This window comes from Myotis brandtii, unplaced genomic scaffold (genome assembly GCF_000412655.1).
Source record: "Myotis brandtii unplaced genomic scaffold, ASM41265v1 scaffold45, whole genome shotgun sequence".
NCBI lineage: Eukaryota > Metazoa > Chordata > Mammalia > Chiroptera > Vespertilionidae > Myotis > Myotis brandtii.
In genome coordinates this window covers 7,293,956-7,313,881 of record NW_005367209.1, presented here as the reverse complement: position 1 = coordinate 7,313,881, position 19,926 = coordinate 7,293,956, and the positions used below count along the sequence as shown (strand labels likewise).

General features: G+C 50.8%; 1 protein-coding gene across 1 annotated transcript in view; it reads left to right on the top strand.

Moving 5' to 3' along the window:
* Positions 1-9,072: 9,072 nt before the first annotated feature.
* Positions 9,073-19,926, top strand: part of TMC2 (transmembrane channel-like 2) — a 50,720-nt gene continuing 39,866 nt past the window's right edge. Inside the window, exons 1-4 of the mRNA XM_005874721.2 lie at positions 9,073-9,106; positions 9,697-9,744; positions 14,895-15,207; positions 17,759-17,911. Coding sequence (XP_005874783.1) covers positions 9,073-9,106; positions 9,697-9,744; positions 14,895-15,207; positions 17,759-17,911 — 548 coding nt within the window. The remainder of the gene's footprint in view (positions 9,107-9,696; positions 9,745-14,894; positions 15,208-17,758; positions 17,912-19,926) is intronic.

The window sequence follows — 19,926 nt, the reverse complement described above, 5'->3', positions numbered from 1 at the left end:
GCTTCCCCCTAACAGTCTCTGGTCCGGAGCAGTGAGAACCGCGGGGGAGCCCCAGGGGCCTCTTCGGAGAGTGTGAGGCCTTTCAGGCGGGACGCCCCGGCTCCTGCCGACAGCAGCCGGCCAGCGCCCTCCCTCACCCGGTCCCTGCCTGGCCCCTGGAGTAAGGCAGGGAGGATGGAGAGCACCTGGTCTGACCTGCGAACCCCGTGGGCATCGGCAGAGCGCTGGGGGGTGGGGGTGGGGGGACCTTTTTGGGGGAACCTCGCACAGCTGGCCCAGAGGCCAAGGTCCGGTTCTCAATTCAGAAGCTGAGTCCCTCTCTCAAAGTCGACCTAGATCCCAGATGACCAGGCTGGTTGCTCGGTCCCCTCTCCCCTCCAGAGGCTAAGGCTCCACTGCTCCCCCAGGAGTCCCAAATTGTTCACCCCGAAACTGGATCCGGAATTTTTGACCCAAGGTCTAAGTCCTGCCCTTCGGCTCCAGAGACTAAGATGAAGGAGGCACAGGTAATACAAACGTCAAAAGAGTGAGGACTCTCCAAGGAGGACATAACAGAGGCCAATAGACATATGCACCCGAACAGCAAACAGTCCGAGAGCAGGACTGATGAGAGTTGACCCAAATGGCAGGGAGAGAAATATTATCCGCGACAGACATGCACCTCTCAGTAAGTGAGTCCCCTGCACCTTTTCCACTCCCTTCGCCCTGGTCCATGTCCACCAGCAGCCTTCCAGCCACAGGGTCCTTAAACACAGGGAATCCACAGCTCAGTTAAGGACCTTCCCACCTCTCACACTGTGCGTGACTACCCTCGTTGATCAGATGACTAGGTGTCTTGCTGGGAAGAGTGAGCGCTAGAGACAAGGTGGCAGGTGGAAGTCCAAGCTTCTGGGTGGAGGTGGCGATGGGGGTTAGTCCTGTGGAGAAGGGGCCAAGAAATGTCAGGCTGTTAAGTTGTCCCTGTTTGGTATTCCCAGCCCTGGGCTCTGACACAACCACACTCGGTTGCCTGCCAGGACCACAAAGCTCTTTATGGTGTGTAACTACGTCTCCAAGGTGTGCCCACATGATGGCAGGGGGGGTCAAACTCGCCCTGCTGCTGTCCCACCTCTGTCCTCTGCTGTTGTTGCCCAGTGGTTAGAGCGTCCACCTGTGCACCAAAGGGTCTCAGGTTCCATCCCCACCCCAGTCGGGGCTCGTGCTGGAGGCAACCAATCAATATGTCTCTCTCATATCGATGTTCCTCTCTTTCTCTCTCTCCCTCCCTCGGTCCCTCTCTTCCACTCTCTCTAAAAATTAATGGAAAAAATATCCTCAGGTGAAGATTAACCAAAAAAAGTTTTAAAAAATCAAGAGCTTTGTGGCAGGTGTGTGGCGGAGCATTGGAAAGGGGGCTGGTCTGTGTCCTGGTAAACATGGGGCTTCAGGGGCACCTCAGGCCCAAGCTCCAGGACTGTGAGCAGTGACAGCAGTATTCCAGAGACCCCTCTGAACCCTTCAGGGTTTTGGGGTGTTCCAGTTATAGCCGTCAGCTCACTCAGTCCCTGGGACCCTTACAGGAGTTGGAGTAGAGTTACCTCCACCAAACAGGTGAAAACACGAAGGTGTACAAGTCGTCAGGATCTTCCTTATGGCCCATACATCGTGGGGGACTGAAGAGGGACTTGTCACCCGTGATTCAGGTGACATCTATAAATGCAGTTCGATTTTATTCAACACATTCACTTGTGAGGAGCATTCCAGTTATGAATTGTCCTTATCCCCTAGACCAGTGGTTCTCAACCTTCCTAATGCCACGACCCTTTAATACAGTTCCTCATGTTGTGGTGACCCCCAATTTCATTGTTACAAATTGAACATAATTAAAGCATAGTGATTAATCACAAAAACAATATGTAATTATATATGTGTTTTCCGATGGTCTTAGGCAACCCTGTGAAAGGGTCGTTCGACCCCCAAAGGGGTCGTGACCCACAGGTTGAGAACCACTGCCCTAGATGAAGAAGTGACAGAATCCTGGCTCCCCAGCTCTTTTGTCCACACTCTGCCTCCTGGGGTGGGGGAGAGGGGGCAGAGGCAGACACATAAAGTCACAGCCCCTAGACCAGTGATGGCGAACCTTTTGAGCTCGGCGTGTCAGCATTTTGAAAAACCCTAACTTAACTCTGGTGCCGTGTCACATATAGAAATTTTTTGGTATTTGCCACCATAGTAAAATAAAGGCTTATATTTTTGATATTTATTTTATATATTTAAATGCCATTTAACAAAGAAAAATCAACCAAAACAATGAGTTCGCGTGTCACCTCTGACACGCGTGTCATAGGTTCGCCATCGCTGCCCTAGACACTGCCCGGATGCCGTTTTCCTCCTGCCCAGCCAATCCCTTGGTCTGTCTGACTTATCTCTGGCAGGAATCACCCCTTGCCCAGATCCCAAATCCCTGGGTGTAGGTCTCCCTTCCTGACTATGAGCCGACATGGCAGAGACAACCCCAGCAGCTCCTTGCCGACAAGTCCCCTCTGCTCCACCTTCAAAGATGACAGAGTAAAGCAGAGGGACTCAGACGCTGCCCCAAAGAGCCTCAAAAACACCCTGTTCATCACACATACACACCCCAAGGCTGGCAGGGGCGCACGGCTGCCGCCCCGCTCCCCACGGCCCCTCCGCTGCCCTGCACCACGAACTGCCCAGCAGGGAGCTCCGTGGTGTGAGCAGCAGGTGAAGGGCAGCGACCGGGCCACAGCACCAGCTCACGTTAGCCCAGCGAGAGTGTTACCTCCCGTCACCCGATCCTCCCCATTGTGCTGGTTTACAAGGTTCTGAGAGCGACACTGGATGTTTTGTAAGCAGATGCCCACAGCTAATTATACGTATGTATTTTTAATTGGCTAGATAAATTAACAAGATGGCCCAAGATGCGTTCCCCTTAACCAGGGGTTTTGAGACAAAAGGGCCATTGGACTTGGACACCCTGTGACTCCTGGTTTTGAAATCACACATGTGATTTTGTCGTTGTCCTATTCAATTTTAGGGTTTTGTTTTCTAAGACCAAGCCACACCCCTGGAAGAGAATTACCGCAGCACTTACCATCCTCAACCCTAGCAATAGAAATGTCCGCCATCCTGATAAAATATTAAGAGCACACCACTCCAATATTATGACTCTTTGAAACCATGTTTGAGTTGAATGCCCAATAAATTTAACTCAAGTGTGAATTAGCTAAAGGCGGTGGTAAGCAGAATAAAAACAAGAATATTTTATGAAAAGTTAAAAGACACGTTTTTGTGCCACCTGATTTGGTTTCACTGCCCTCAAACTAGATTATGTTTCTTAAAACTTGCAAATGTGTGAAGTCAAGAGGTTTCACATTACAGACATGGCGAAATCATCACAAAGAAAAGGCAAATCTTGATGAGGCAAAACTCCAGGGCAAAGCAGAGAAGGAATTGCCCCAGAGGCTTGATGGATCTCCTCAGACACCAGGCCCCACCAGACAATTATTTGGGATATAGTTTATTCTCAGAAATGCACTATTGACCTTGCTGCATCGCCCCAAATAAGAAGCAGAGCTTGTCATCTAACGGGAAGTCTCTTGGTGGTCTCATCCTCTCAAAGGAATCTGCCACCTGCCCCAGGGGAAGGGGTGTGTCCGAGTCCCTGTGGATCCCCCACCCTAGAGCAGACAGCACTGGTGCAAGGAGAATGTGAGCAGAATCAGACATTTGTCAAAGTGCTGAGTCATCCTCAGTGGGCTCGGAGTTCCACAGGAAGAAGTCTGATAAATATGGACACCACTCTAACTGGGACACCCAAGCCAGCCACCCGAAAAGACCTTGCACAGCTGTGGCTACCCCACCTGCCCTGGACCCACCAGAGGCCACAGGCAGGATACCTGTTCTCTCCCACTGGTAGTCGCAATCGGATATTGTGTTCGGATTCTCCATATCCAACGGCAAAACTGTTAGGATTTAGTGACTCAGCCCTGCAGAGGTTATGACTCACCTGCTTCTAACCCTCTGTTCGTTTGAGACCTGTTGTGCCATGGATCAAAACCCTTCAGAGTTTTGTATCCTTGAAAGATGACTTTTATCCTTATGGAATCAAGGGTTCTGGCCTAGTCGGTTTGGCTAAGTGGATAGAGCGTTGGCCCTCGGACTGAAGGGTCTTGGGTTTGATTCTGGTCAAGAGCACATACCTAGGTTGTAGGCTCGATACCTGGCCCTCGTCAGGGTGTGTGCAGAAAGCAACCAAACGATGTGTCTCTCTCACATTGATGTTTCTCTCTCTGCATCTCTCCCCCTCCTTTCTACTCTCTCTAAAAAGCAATGGGAAAATATCCTTGGGTGAGGACTAACAAAAGTTCAAACAAACAAACAAACAAAAACAAGGGTTCTGTATCCTTATAAGACAGTTGCAAGTCTCCACAATCTTTCCAGCCGGCCCATTGGCCTCGCCCTCCTTCTGGCCTCACTTCAAACTTACCCACCAGCAACACCACAGGACACATGGCCCTGTTCTTGCTGTTGCCTCAGCCCAAGAAGCCCTCCGCTGGCCTCCTCTCATTTTTTAAACCTCAGCTCAGCACACTGTTTCCTGGAGGTCTCCCCTGATCCCTTTCCCCAAACAAAACCGGGCACCCCTTTTCCTGGCGTTGTGGAGGGTCAAGGCCTGTTCCACACTTAAAGGAACACAGGGGAGGGAGGGAGAGATTCAAATTGTCAGGTGTGGTCAACACGATGAAAGCGTCATGGGAAGTGGGTTGGGGGCTGGCGTAGGTTCCATGGATCCAAACAACCAAACCTTGTGTGTGTGCCCGGCCGCCTGGGAGGGGAGCGCTGGGTGCTTCCAGTGATGAGTTTTCTGTGCTTGTGAATCCTTCATAATCAGGCACCAGAATGAACCACCCACAAGCCAGTGTGCATGTCAGTGAAAAGAACAGCTAACGAGGGAGTAAGCAGCCCCCATCCCTGGAGGTATTGGATTCCTGCCGGTGAGACCCCCGAGGTCCTCTAGTGGGAGGGGTGCAAGGAGAAGGCAATACGGTGTGCAGGGATGTGAAACCAGTGCAGCAAGAGAAGCAGGAGGGGGGCTGCAGATGACCCCAAGACACCCGGTGTCGTTATTCCTCTCAGACAAGGTTCCCCCCTCTGGTAGGAAGATGCTGCCCAAAGCCTTAAAAAGTATCGCTTCAGCGTGGAAAGCCAGCCTGAATGGGCTCAGCTGCCCAGCACAGCCTCTGAAAGAGCTGTTCGTGGGTTCTGGCTCCGGTTGAGTCCAGGGGCTTCCCTGCTGACAGGTAAGCAGAGTTTCTTGGCTGGCACGGCACTAGCCCTGGGATCTTCCTGACAAAGAAGAGGCAAGGCCCCTGCATGGCTACCACAGGCACACAGAGGTATGGATGGAGAACGTGGAGCGAGGGGAAATAAACCAGGTCCAGGAGGACCCAGAGCATGCAGCTGCCCCCACCCGCTCCCTCCAAGGGTAGGCAAGCGACAAGCTCTCCATTACTGGTGTTCTCTGGCCTGTGCAGGCTCCTTTACCTGCCTTCATACATTTCAATCCCTCACAAGTCCCAAGAGGAACCTCTTATCCCCATTTTCCAGATGCGGAAACAGAGGCTTGGGAAGCATAAATAACATGCATAAGATCATGCAAAACTAGACTCTGATTTCCAAGCTCATGTTCCAAATTGCTTCCATAGGCTGTGTGGGATCTTACCCACCACCCAGGTATGTGTCCGGACCAGGAATGGAACCTGCAACCTTTTTCGTGTACAGGAGGATGTTCCAACCAACTGAGCAACCGGCCAGGGCAGGATAAGAGCTTTAAAATATCAATGTCATTCTCTTTCCTCACTCCTTGAGCAAATAGCTCAAACCCGCATCCCTGTGCCTTGCAAGACCCCAGAACCCTGCGGATGGGCCCCGCCGAGATGAGGACAGACTCTCATTTGCCTCCAACGTTCTAAGACCTCATGCTCCCCTGAACGTGTATGTAGCTCCAGGAGCATTGGAATTTATATAGATGCTGTGTGACAAATAGAGCAAAATACTCTGTGTTCAGTGTTTGACTCCCAAACGTGGATTTGGAATCCCATACGGGCTTTGCTGTGAGAGAGAAGAACTTCTTTAATTCCGGAATCTCCCCCTTCGGGCACCACAGACCAAACCTAGCCGCCTTAGAGAGTATAAACCCACCAGGGTCCTCTGCTTTTCCCCCTGATGGTGCCCTGTGCCTGCCACTGGCTCTGGCCCTGTGGGTGCTCCTTGTTCTCTGTGGGAAGCAGGGAAGTGGTGTATTCCTTCGTGCAGACAGGGCTGGGGCTGGAACACGACGGAACCCTCCGGAGACGAAGGTGGGTAGGAAGCCTTCCTCCTTTCACAAGAGAGAGCCAGGAAGGGCAGGGCCAAGAGCTGCTGTGAGGGTCCTCGCTCATCAGGGGACCCGGGAGGGGGCGGGAGAGCTGGGAGCGAGGCTTGGGAAGCATAAATAACATGCATAAGATCATGCAAAACTAGACTCTGATTTCCAAGCTCATGTTCCAAATTGCTTCCATAGGCTGTGTGGGATCTTACCCACCACCCAGGTATGTGTCCGGACCAGGAATGGAACCTGCAACCTTTTTCGTGGACAGGAGGATGTTCCAACCAACTGAGCGACTGGCCAGGGCAGGATAAGAGTTTTAAAATATCAATGTCATTCTCTTTCCTCACTCCTTGAGCAAATAGCTCAAACCCGCATCCCTGTGCCTTGCAAGACCCCAGAACCCTGCGGATGGGCCCCGCCGAGATGAGGACAGACTCTCATTTGCCTCCAACGTTCTAAGACCTCATGCTCCCCTGAACGTGTATGTAGCTCCAGGAGCATTGGAATTTATATAGATGCTGTGTGACAAATAGAGCAAAATACTCTGTGTTCAGTGTTTGACTCCCAAACGTGGATTTGGAATCCCATACGGGCTTTGCTGTGAGAGAGAAGAACTTCTTTAATTCCGGAATCTCCCCCTTCGGGCACCACAGACCAAACCTAGCCGCCTTAGAGAGTATAAACCCACCAGGGTCCTCTGCTTTTCCCCCTGATGGTGCCCTGTGCCTGCCACTGGCTCTGGCCCTGTGGGTGCTCCTTGTTCTCTGTGGGAAGCAGGGAAGTGGTGTATTCCTTCGTGCAGACAGGGCTGGGGCTGGAACATGACGGAACCCTCCGGAGACGGAGACGAAGGTGGGTAGGACGCCTTCCTCCTTTCACAAGAGCGAGCCAGGAAGGGCAGGGCCAAGAGCTGCTGTGAGGGTCCTCGCTCATCAGGGGACCCGGGAGGGGGCGGGAGAGCTGGGAGCGCCCTCAGCAGGAAGCCACTCATTGCTCTGGGCAGGCTGCCTGCTGCTGCCCAGTCTGGGGCCCTGCAGTGGGGTTGTCCAGCTGGGAGAGGGGCCAGCTGCAGGCACCCAGGGCCCCAGTTGTAGAGGGAGAGGACAGAGAGTGAGAGTCCCTCGCTGTCTTTGCACCCTGGGGCAGGAACTGTCAGATCAGAGAGAAAGGCAGGTGACAAAGAGAAAAGTTTTAAAGCTGGAGGGTTGTGAGTGCATTTCAGAGGCCATCACATGTGGTGGTTCCTTTGCCCCTGCCCTTCACCAAGGTCTCCAGGGTCTCCGGAGGGAGGGTTGGAGGCTGGGGCTGTCTGCGACACCCACCGGAGACTTGCCTTGGGGCAGGTTCTTAATCCTATTGTGCCACAGAATCCCGGTGAGAGCCATAGACTTTGGTCAGAGCATTGATTTTAAATCCGGAAGATAAAATACTGAGATTACAAAGGAGACCAAGGATCCTGAAATAGGTATCAAATAGTTTTTAAGAATCTTTCAGATAATGACACACGTGCTTCCTAATAATTAAACAGCAAGATCTAGTGGCGGGTCTGTGACTATCATCATTTTAAAGCAGCGATCAGCATACGTGATATTTTGAGGTAGTTCCAACAGCTCAATGTGCTATGAAAAATCTGACTTCTATTGGGAACAGAATCACACGTTTTTAGGGAAATGCTAAATTCCAGTTAAAGGACAGGAAAAATAAAAACGTGATGTTTGCAGACCCACAAGATTCCATCCACGACTCTCAGTTCCAGGGACCCCCGGTTAGGAACCCCGCCCTTTGGGGCCTGTGACCCTCCTCCAGAGTCTACTCTGAGGCTCTGGTCATGGTTTTCAAAGCAGCCAAAGCTGCCGTTTTTTTGAAGCTGGGCAGCAGTGGGCAGCGCTGCCATCAGTGAGCAGGAGGCAGGGTGGGAACGGTTCCCTGTGGGCTCAGGACTCCTTACATCAGGATTCAGAGTGCAGGGTCCTGGGCCCTGCCCGACTTCCTGATGCAAATGCCCAGGGGTGTACTGGGTATCCGTTTTAAACAGAGCCCTGGCCAAACCGGTTTGGCTCAGTGGATAGAGCTTCGGCCTGCGGACTGAAAGGTCCCAGGTTCGATTCCGGTCAAGGGCATGTACCTTGGTTGCGGGCACATCCCCAGTAGGAGGTGTGCAGGAGGCAGCTGGTCGATGTTTCTCTCTCATCGATGTTTCTAACTCTCTATCCCTCTCCCTTCCTCTCTGTAAAAAATCAATAAAATATTTAAAAAATAAAATAAAATAAACAGAGCCCTGGTGATCATTTTCACAAACGTCCTAGAACTTCCCTGGTGCCTGGTTCCAACCAGGGACGGGATAGAGGGAAGGACCCTGGGGTGCTCCCCACACCTCCACTGGCCCCGTGCAAGTGGAGAAGAGCAGCAGCTCCGGGCCCCTCTGTTGTAAGTGATGCCTGAAAGGTGAGGCCACGCCGCCTCTCTCCAGGGAAACCTGAACTGAGGAGTGTATGGCCGGATTGAAGGGCTCGGCTCCTTCCTGCCTCTCTCCCACACCTCACCTACCTCCACATTCAACCCCAATCAAGCCGCAGAGCCCTGGCTGTCCTTGGGCCGAGGGAGGGAGGTCAGCGGCCATGAGGACAGGAAACCACCCCAGGCTACAGGTGTGTGTGGACCTGCAAGCCCCCTGAGCCGCGGGGGCCCAGCCAGCCCTGACCATGAGCCACCAGCCACAGGGCCTGGGGGAGGAAGGTGAGTCCGTCCTCATCTCTGCGGGGCCCGCCCCCAGGGCTCCTGGGTAGCCGCAGGGGACAGGGAGGCAGAAAGGATCTTTCAAGACACAGGGACCTGGTTTGAGTCCAGGGCCTGCCGCCTGCTTGCTGAGCAACCTCAGGCTGGTTATCCGACCCTCCCTGCCTCCTCGGGGAGGTGAAGGCAGCCACCGTCCCTTCAGGACTGTCGGAGGGATTTTAAATGACAGGTGCAGAGCCACGTACAGCACCTGTGCTAACGCTGAGCGGCAGAGGCAGGCAGAGCCCTCCGCAGTCTTTCAGTCTCCTGCTGTCTTGGTCAGAGTTGCCTTTCTTTGGCAAGCTGTCTGTGTCTGTCTGCCTGCCTGGGGCAGGGAGCTGTGGGGATGTTCTGACCTCATGGTTTTTCCAGGGTGTCAGAGAAATGTCAAGACTGGGGGTCCCGGAGCTTGTTAGTAAAATACTAGGAATGGGAGCGGGTTCTGGGCTGAGGCAGCTGTGAACCGGCGGAGGGTTCCCACAGTGAAATGGGGGTGGCCCAGGGAGGGGGCCTGTCCAGAGGCCATCCATTCACCCGTCCGTCTCTTACAGCAGGAGGTGGAGCGAGAGGAAGGCCTAGGAGCGGCTCTCCAGGCACAGGTGAGGTGGTGATTCGTTCCCGGGGAGCCTGCAGTGCCCACGCAGGCTGGCAGCCCAGCCGCCATCTCTTCCATCCTCCTTCCTCCTGCTCTCCCTCCCTGTCTTTGTAGGGAACTCCCCAAGCAGGAGGTTTAACTGGAGAGGGGGGGCAGCCCAGCCGCCATCTCTTCCATCCTCCTTCCTCCCTGTCTTCGTAAGGAACTCCCCAAGCAGGAGGTTTAACTGGAGAGGGGCCGGATGCTGCACAGGGAGGGCCTGCCCACAGCCCCAGGGGTCAGGAAGATGCCCAGAGTTATGACACTTTGAGATGAGTCTTGGGAAGCAGTGAGCACTCACCAGCCTGCGGGTAGGGTGGTGTCAGGACTCACACCCAGGCACAGACTCCAGCCGCACACTCTTTTAACCTCCACAAACCCCAGCAGTAGTGGGTGCTCATCCTCTTCTCATCCAGAATGTGAGCCACGAGGGCTTACCCAGAGGGGGTGGCCTGCTCTGAGGACCTCATAGGCTGGAGAGAAGACCCTCGCTGCCATCAGGAGGGCAGAAGCCCTGCCCACAGGGTGGCCGTCCTTCACTTCATACCATGAGACGTGCTGTGGATACGATGCCATTTTCTCCTCCTCACATCCCAGTCAGGGCCCCCCTTGCAGGTGAGGAAGCAGAATCTTGGGGAGCGATGGACTTTGGGGGGTGGGAGAGATCTCCCCACCCCATTTTGAAGGGAAGGGACTTGTTCTGGCCCCCACCCTGGTGCACAGTATGTGGGGGAGCTGGCTCCAAGGTCCACCTCCTCTGCCTCCTCTGCCAAGTTCTTCCCTCTTGTCCCCCATTTTCCCCCACTGCCCGGGGCCTGAGTCCTTGGTGAGTCAGCTCCATGACAAAGGGATGGGCAGGGGAGCCCGGGCTCTGGGCAGGAGGGAGCCGGTGCGAAGGCACCACTGGCATCTCAACACTCCAGCTGCCCCCGGGTCACTGTCCCTCCTCCCTACCCCACCTGCCACCCCATCCAGCCCATAGCTCCCTGCAGAGACATGAGAGCGAGCATGAGAAAGTGCGCCTCGCTGTGGCCGGGTGAGGGAGGGCCAGCTCCACTCCTTGTCTGCGGGATGCTTGGGTCTGGTTCTCCACAGTCCTTCCCCTTCTGCACCCACCCGGCTCCCCTCCACCCGGCTCAGTGCTAGGGCTCTCCTGGGGTCGCAGCTGCGGCGACACGCACAGTCTCACCCTCCTCCCATGTCTTTGGAGGGAGAGGATTTGTTTCTGGCTCCATCTCTCCTCCAAGAGGGAGCCGAGCATCTACAAGACAACCCATCTCTCACTGGCTGATACTGACCAGCTTCCTAATGTGGATGGATTATTATTATGACCAAATTATCTTTCTTTACAGTGTCTTACCCACAACCCTTTTCCCCCAGGAGGTGAGAAGGAGAAGACACGGTTAGGGCAGGACTGGGCGAAGAGAGCCTGCCTGCCACACACACCATGTGCTTCCTGTCTTTGAGTCTGTAAATAGCACGCAGTGCTTTCCAATGTGCTTCTTTACACCAGCGATCTCATAGGTCCCTGAAGCGACTGCAGCAATTGGGAAGCAAGTCCCAGTGGAGATTGCTGTCCTGCTTGATGCCTCTTCCTGCCTTCACAGCAAGTGAAGCAAACATGCCCATAGGGCCTGCCCTGCAGTGACTGGGAGCCAGTGTCCCCGCCCTACAGCCCCTTCAGTGCAGCTAGCATGACCCATTGATGCAGGCCACGACCTGCAAAACACACGCCAGTATCACACCCTCACCCTTCGGATTCCAATCCAACTGCCCATGGGCATGTACTGTTTTCTGAGTAGCCCCTACTCTCCAGTCCCACCCCAGCACCGGATCTTACCCGAGACTCAGCTCTGCCTCGGTAACCCATGCCCAGACCCCTTGGCATTTCCACCAGAGCCCTCAATCCCCTGTTTCCTCGGCTCACAATCCCTCCACCATTGACCACCACCCCCTCTCTGTCTCTACCCCTTTCTTCTCCTGGCAAAGTCCTGTTCATCCTTCAAGATTCAGCATAAACATCAGTTCTTTGAGAGGCGTTTTCAACCCTCCCAATTATAATTCATGACTCTCTATTTCCATGGCCTCTTTCTTTAGTAAGCTGTTTATTTCTCCTTTTTAAAAGCAAAATACGTTTATCTAATTTATTGTCAAAAGCTGGCTCCCTAAGTATGAAGAACACAGCCTGTTGATAAGACAAAGCTGATGTGTTGCTTACAGGCAAGCTTTGGCACTGTCTCAGCGGGGCAGGGAAGTCAGAATTTATTGAGAATTGAAAATTTGATTCAAGGCAGGTCTTTCAAAGTGGGGGCATGTTTAGGATTGGGGAAGAATTATGATAAATAGCAAGGCTAGGATTTTGAGGCAAAGCTTTCAAAGAATCTAAGGGTGCAAATTGTCTGTGATGCATTTCATTGAAGAGGTGACGGATCTGTGGTAAAATCCTGTAATGAGCCATTTGCCTGGGCAGGAAATTCCTGGAAAAATAAAGCCATGCTAATGAAGACAGGCATAGCACAAAGTCATCTTCATACAGACACTAACGTGTAGTTTGGGCTCTATGTCCAGGCTGAGCATGGGGTACATGGTTTCAGTTCTCACTCTCACCTTGTGGTCACTCCTCAGCCTGAGCGGATCAGTTTCAGATGCACAGAAAAGTTGCATAGAAAACAGAAAGAGCTCCCATATACAATCTTCTTTCCTTCCCCGCCCCCCCCAGATTCCCCTATTTTTAGCATCTTGCATCAGTGTGGTGCATTTGTTACAACTGATGAAGCAATATTAATACATTATTATTAGCTAAAGTCCACAGTTTACATTAGGAGTCACTCTTTGTGTTGTCTGTACAAATTTTGACAAATGCATAATGTCATGCATCCACCATTACAATATCACACAGACTAGTACACCCTGAAAAAGATGCTCTGTGCTCCACCTAGCATCCCTTCTCCCCTCCCCCTCCACTCCTGGCAACCACTGATCTTTTTATTGTCTCCATGGGTGTTTTTAAAAATATTTTTTAAATCCTTACCCAAGGACATGCTTTTTTCTTATTGATTTGAGAGAGAGAGAGGAGGGAAGAGAGAGAGAGAGAGAGAGAGAGAGAGAGAGAGAGATCAGTTGCCTCCCATATGTATTCCAATCGGAGATGGAACCCACAACCTGGGTATGTGCCCTAACGGGAATCGAACCCACAAACCTGCCACCTTTTGGTGTGCGGGATGACGCTCCAATCAGCTGAGCCACACCAGCCAGGGCATCATCTCTATAGTTTTGCCTTTCCCAGATGTCAAATAGTACATAGCCTTTTCAGACTGTCTTCTTTCACTTAGGAATATGCATTTAAGGTCGGTCCCTCCGTGTCTTTTCAGGGCTCCATAGCTCATTTGATCACTGAATAATATTCTGTTGTCTGGATGCACCACAGTTTACTTATCCATTCGCTTATTAAAGGACGTCTTGTTTGCCTCCAGTTTTTGGCAATTATACGTAAAGCTGCTGTAAACATTTGTGTGCAGGTTTTTATGTGGACCTAAGTTTTCAGTTCATTTGGATAAACCCCTACAAGTGTGACTGCTGAATTCTAGGGGAAACCTGTGTTTAGCATTGTAAGGAACTGCCAAATTGTTTTCCAAAGTGGCTGTAACATTTTGCATTCCTTCCTGCTAGCAATAAATGAGAGTTCCTGTTACTCCACATCCTCACTAGCAATTAATGTTGTTAGGCATCTAACAAGTCATTCTTGGTTTAATTCATAGTTCCCTGAAGACATATGATGTTGGCTTCTTTTTTATACCTATCTGCCATCTGTGTATTTCTTTGGAGAGGTACCTGTTGAGATCCATTGCACATTTTTAAATTGATCTATTTTCTTATTGTGGAGTTTTAACAGGTCTTTGTAGACTTTAGATACCAATTCTTTTCAGATATGCATTTTGCAAATGTTTCCTTCCAGCCTGTGACTTGTCTTTTCATTTCGTTTCTTTTTTATATTTTTATTTTGTTGTTGTTGTGTTATTGTTGTGTTTTTCATTTTTTAACAGTGATTTTGCAGAGCAGAACTTTTTAATTTTAATGAAGTCCAACTTGTCCATTTTTTCTTTTAACTTATCCATCATGCTTTAGGATTCAAAATGTCATTGCAAAACCCAAGATCACCTAGGTATCCTCTTCTGTTATCTTTGGGGAGTTTTATCTTTTGCTTTTTATATTTAGATCTATGATCCATTTTGAGTTAATTTTTGTGAAAGGTATAAGGTCTGTGTCTACATTATTATTATTATTATTATTTTGCATGTGATGCAATGTCCAGTTTTCCAGCACCATCTGGTGAAACATACTATCTCCATTGAACTGCCTTTGTCAAAGCTCAGTTGGCTACATTTATGTGAGTCTTTTTCTGACCTCTCTATTCTGCTCTATTAGTGTATTTGTCTATTCTTTCACTAACACCACACTGTCTTGATTATTATAGCTTTATAGTAGATCTTGATGTTAGATAATGTCTGTTGACCAACTTTGTTCTCCTCCTTTAATATTATGTAGGCTATTCTGGGTCTTTTTGAAATTATTCAAACCAGCCATCCCTAACCCTGCTTACTCTACCTCATCCATTCCTTCCCTCTGGAACTAGAACAAAGGCTCTCGCCCACATTTCCCCTCTCCCTCTGCCTCCTGACTGAACCTGTGGCCTGCACAGCCGTGCTGAGGAACAGGACCTGCTGCTCTCACCTTCTATCTTTTCCCTCATGCCAGGCAGGGGCACATGAGGGGCAAAAGCCCTGGCGAATGAAGCCAGCTGGGTCCTTCCTGCCTCAGTGATCCAGCCTTACCAAACAGAGGCCCAGACTTGGCCTTGACCCTGGGAGTCAGGAGATGATTCAGCTCTGAGTCCAAGGGACTGCACACCGAGAAAGAAGAAAGGCATGTGCCTGGATCTCTACCCGAGGATAGGCAAGAGTGTGTAGGGTTGCCAACTGGTCAAAGGAGGGAGACATTAATTTTCACCCAAGACCAGAGGCTCCAAAAGAGGCCTTTGGAGCCAACAAGCTCCAAGAAGCATCTTGAACATCTGATTTCTCACAGCTGGGACCTGTCTTTTTCCTGCCCCTGCAGGTGACAGGTCTGGGAGGAGACCCTCCAGGAAGCCGGCCCCCAAAGCAGAGGGTGTGACAGGCAGGTGCGGAGGCCCTGCTGGTCAGGAGCGGGCCAAGGGCAGCCCAAGGCCAGACTCCCCCCAAAGGAAGCAGGTAGAGCACAGGAGACACCGAGAAGAGCTGGGGAAACAGAAGCGGAGCACAGCCCAGAGGACCCGAGAGGGGAGGAAGAAGAGGGATGGGAGGGCTTCCCTTAAGGAGCAGAGAGCATCCTCAAAGAAGGAAAAGGAGGTGCCGAAGAAGGAGATGTGGAAGCAACTGAAGAAACACAGGTGTGTTGTGACTCTGATTCAGGTGTGTTTTTAATCGTGCTTTCCCTCTTCTGATCTTTCTCCCTCTCCTGATGAGGACCCCCCCCCCCCCGCCAACCTTATAAACAGGCTGCCCCTGCTCTCTTCTCCTGCTTCTATTTGCCTCTGCCCACCTCTCCGAATCTGGGGCAGAACCTGGGGGGAAATCATGGCCATCCAGGTGGAGTGGTCACTGGGCACGCTCCACTCAACACCTCATCTCACACCAGAGCAAGTGGAAGCTCCGAGTGGGGAGGTGAGGCTGCAGGGTGGGACAAGACTCCAAGTCTCCTGATTCCAGCGGGTGACTTGCCACAGCTCTTGCAGAGGAGCTGATAGAAATGAACAAAATTGGATTTAGGACTCATAGGAGAGCTTTAAGTACACCATTTCCCTGATCTGGACCTGTGTCCTCTTCTGTGAAACACAGCATTGATCTAAAAGATCTTCAAGGGTTCCACCAGCTCTGAAGTTCGAGGATTTGGGGTTTGCTTCATCTGTTTTGTTTCCTTTGTTCATTAGCACTAGCACACGTGGGTTGATGAACAGAACCAGCTTACAGAATTGACAAGTCAAAACTTGAGTTCCATGTTTTGCTCCCAATTTTGAATGGACAGCTCCCTCTCTTCGCCTCCCCTTTTTGCATTGTTCACTTCTCAAGATGTTTGAAGAATCCCTGTTGGTAATGGGTGGGGAGGCTTTTGAAACAGTGGAGGTATTAGGATCATGGTGAAGTTGACACTCCTTCCCCCAGGTTCCAACGAACCTTCTTCACCCACACCCCCAGTCATCGGCCATGGTGCCTTTCCACCTTTACAGAGATGGAACTCAGGCCCTCAAACCGGCCACTGATTCCTCCTGTCACCCATGTCAGCCCTCCTTGGCTGTTAGGGCTTTTGTCTACTGTCTGGTTGTCCCTGGACATGAGCTAAGCGGGTAAAGGATGAGTAGTGCCCTTAACAACTTAAAGAGAACTTGAATGCACTGTCAATGGGCCTTGGAGTGTTCCAAACTTTAGAGGGAAGTTGCACCATCCTAAACGGACCACCAGTGTCTGGATGGCAGATGCAAAGTAAGGGGTACAGACCAGGACTCATCCATGCCCATGGCAGGGCACAGAGGATGAAAAAGCCTCGGCTTTGTTCCCCAGATGCTCACAGACTAGTAGGGGAGAATATATATATATATAATTTATTTAAGAGAGATAGGGAGAGGGAGAGAATCATTGATTGGCTGCCTCCTGCATGCCCCCTACTGGGGGATCGAGCCCACAACTTGGACATGTGCCCTTACTAGGAATCGAACTGTGACCTTCTGATCCAATTAAACTAAGTTGATCAGATTAAATCAAACTCAGCTGAGAGTCACTGTTCTTATGACAGAAGGAGGCGGTGAGGAGCACACACAAGAATCTGGATTCTGTGGCAGCTGAGCACATAGTCCTGTCCATGAGAGGCTGAGGGTCATCACACAACAGGGTGTCCAGCAGAACGCTCTCTGCAGCAGTGTCGTCCATACAACAGCAACCAGCCACATGCTGGGCACTGGTAATGTGGCTAGTGTGACCAAGGGACTAAATGTCCCATTCAATTTAATTTTAATTGGATGCTAATATAGAGCTGACCCAAGAGTTAGTAAATTTACTTAACTTGGACAGACAGATATAGTTTTGAAATCAATTTTACTTTAAAGCCAAAGCATTTCTTTAAAAAAGACAAACTTTTGTCAATGCAGATGCAAATGTCAAAAGAAAATGACATTCTGCTACTTGCATCATTTGTTGGGAAACTTTTTTATTTTTATTTATTTTTTTTATTTTACTGCCCTTGACCAGAATCAAACCTGGGACCCTTCAGTCCGCAGGCCGACGCTCTACCCACTGAGCCAAACCAGCTAGGGCTTGTTGGGAAACTTTTAAGTACGTCTCAAAAAATTGAGGTAGATGAATCTACTTTTTTCAATTATAAATTTTATGAAATTCAAATACAGATCTGATATGTTTAATGAAAATTTAATGTCTGAATTGACAGGCACTGTGAGTGCAAAACGAACACCAAACTTTGAAGACAATACAAAAAGAATGGAAAATATCTCATTAATAATTTTTATATTGATTACATGTTGAAATTATAATTTTTAATATATTGGATTAAATAAAAGGCATTATTAAAAATTAATTTTACCCATTTCCTTTTAGCACTTTAATGGGGCTACTAAAAAATTTAAAATTACAGTATGTGGCACGCATTGTATTTCTATTGGACAGCACGGTGCTAGAGTCTGGTATGTGGGGAGGACTCGGAGAAGTAGAATTTGGGGAGGCCTTCCTCCCAGTGCCTTGAGCTACAGGACAGAGCTACAGGCCTCTTCTACAGGAGGTGGGAGTCACTGAGGGGTTCTGAGCAGGCGCAGGCCTGCTAGGGTGGTCAGAGCTGTGAGTGTCTGGTGCACAGCCCACCTGTCTTACTATGGGCTCCTCTGATCCCACACGCGCCTCCTTTTCACTCTCTGCTCTACCCTGGCTCTCCTCCAGATCGCCCTCCCTGGCCTCCAGCGCCTCTGCTGGGGAGTCTCTGTCTGAGGAGGAACTGGCCAGGATCCTGGAGCAGGTGGAAGAGAAGAAGAAGCTCATCACCCACATGCGCAACAAGCCCTGGCCCATGGCGAAGAAGCTTACGGAGCTCAGGTGAGCAGATGGTCGGCCAGGGCCTCTCACCGTCCAAAAGCTCCGCTCCTCCTGATGGGCTCCAAGTCCCTTCCTCCTCTCTGCCCCAAGGGGGCTTCACAGGAAGGGGATTCACCCACCCACTCTCCTTGGCCCCCTCTGTCCCCAGCACGAGCACAGTGCTGAGAGACGGGGGAGTTGCCCTTACAGTCAAGACCAGCGTGAGCCGGGACTGTTGACTGAGACTCTGCTGTTTGGCCAGCAAGGAGCTGGGCCAGGCCAGAGAGACAGAATCCTGGTGCTCCTGCCTGCGCTCCACCCTTCCACTGCCTGGCTGCCCCTTCTGTCTCACCCCCACCCCTTCTGGTGGCTTCTGTGCTTCCCTCGCGGCCCAACATAGACACGCCTTCCTTGGGGGGCTTTCTGTGACCCCCCCCAATCTCAACAGACTCAGACCTCTCGGGTTTTAAGCACCCAGAACCCCTCCATGTGTAGCACACTCACACTGCGGAGAGAGAGCAGGAAGGGGGCCTGTCTCAGCTACTCACGTGTCCCAAATGCCTAACACAGGGCCAAGCTTTCGACGATACTCCATGAACACACACTCCTAAGTCCTGTTTTCAACTCAGCCACTTCTCCGGTGTCCATATGACGGCTGGCACACCAGCATTTTATGATTCTTGAGTGTCTACTGCAGTTTTGAGATAAGAACAGGAGTTACATTGCCTAACTTCTGGTTTTCTACTAAAAAACTCCCATCCACACTTACCATTTCCCCCAAGTCTTTCTTCCGTGTTTCTGCCACAGGGTTGGGGTGGCACTCCCCTTCCCCATTCCTCTCTATAAAGACATTTCCCCAGCTCCTCTCACACCTGAGTTTCTTTCTTCTTTAAAATCTTTATTGTTGAAAGTATTACATATGCCCCTTTCCCGCCCGCCCCCCCCCATCGACCCCTTCCAGCCCACCTCTGTCCCCCACCTCAGGCCCTCACCACCCATTGTCAGTGTCCATGGGTCATACACACATGCATACAAGTTCTTTGGTTGCTTTCTTTCACACCTCAGTTTCTTCATGGCTCAAGTCAACTGCCTCCCCCTCTGTTATGTAGAAAAACTTGGCAGTTTTATTTTAACTCTGTTTGCCTCCAGCAGGCATAGTAAAGATGCTGGCTGCACAAACCCTTACAGACCCTTACAAGGGCCCTGGCAGAGCTTACTCACTGTCCTGCAAATTATTTCATTGTCTCCTATGCAGCTGCAGGAAAATGGCTCCCTGGGGTGCCTCCAGGCCAGGGCTGGCCCACAGAACCTTCTGGGATGGAAATGCTCTAAATCTGCACTAACAAAGTAGCCACCTGTGGCTCCTGAGCACTTGAAAAGCAGTTAGTGCTGTTATAGAATACCAGGCGACCAAAAAAAGCCCCCCAAAAATGTCTTATTTTCCCCATCAGTGTGACTGAGAAACTGAATTTTTAAATATTAATTTATTTAAATTTAAATCATCACGCATGGTGCAAGATGAACACCGGATTTGAAGACAATACAAAAAGAATGTGAAATAAGTGATTAATATTTTATATTGATTACATATAGGAATTGTGAATTTTTAATATGTTGGATTAAATGGCTATGATTTGGGCTGTAGGTACCGCTCCAGGCAGTGGTTCTTGTTTGTCTGAGTCTCTTCTCCCTGCTCCCTCAGGGCCGGGTTCTTCCTCTGTTAGTCAGAGCAGCACAACCATCTGTCACTCCAACAGAGCCTCATCCCCACTCAGGTGTCAGCTGAACACATCTTTTATTAACAGTGGAAAAAGAGCACCTGGATGCTTATGGAAATGAGATCCCCAGCTGGCTGGACGTCTCAGGGGCCATGAAAATCCCCCAGGGCTGCTCAGCTGCCCACGGAGAAGTCTGACATCCCCCCGAGGCAGGAGGAAGAGTTCCCGCCCTTGGTGGCGGTGGGAAGTGACTAAGTCCTGAAAAGCTAGAAAGAATTGTCTCTTTCACTTGCTCACTGGGGCAGGTCTCCCAGGGAA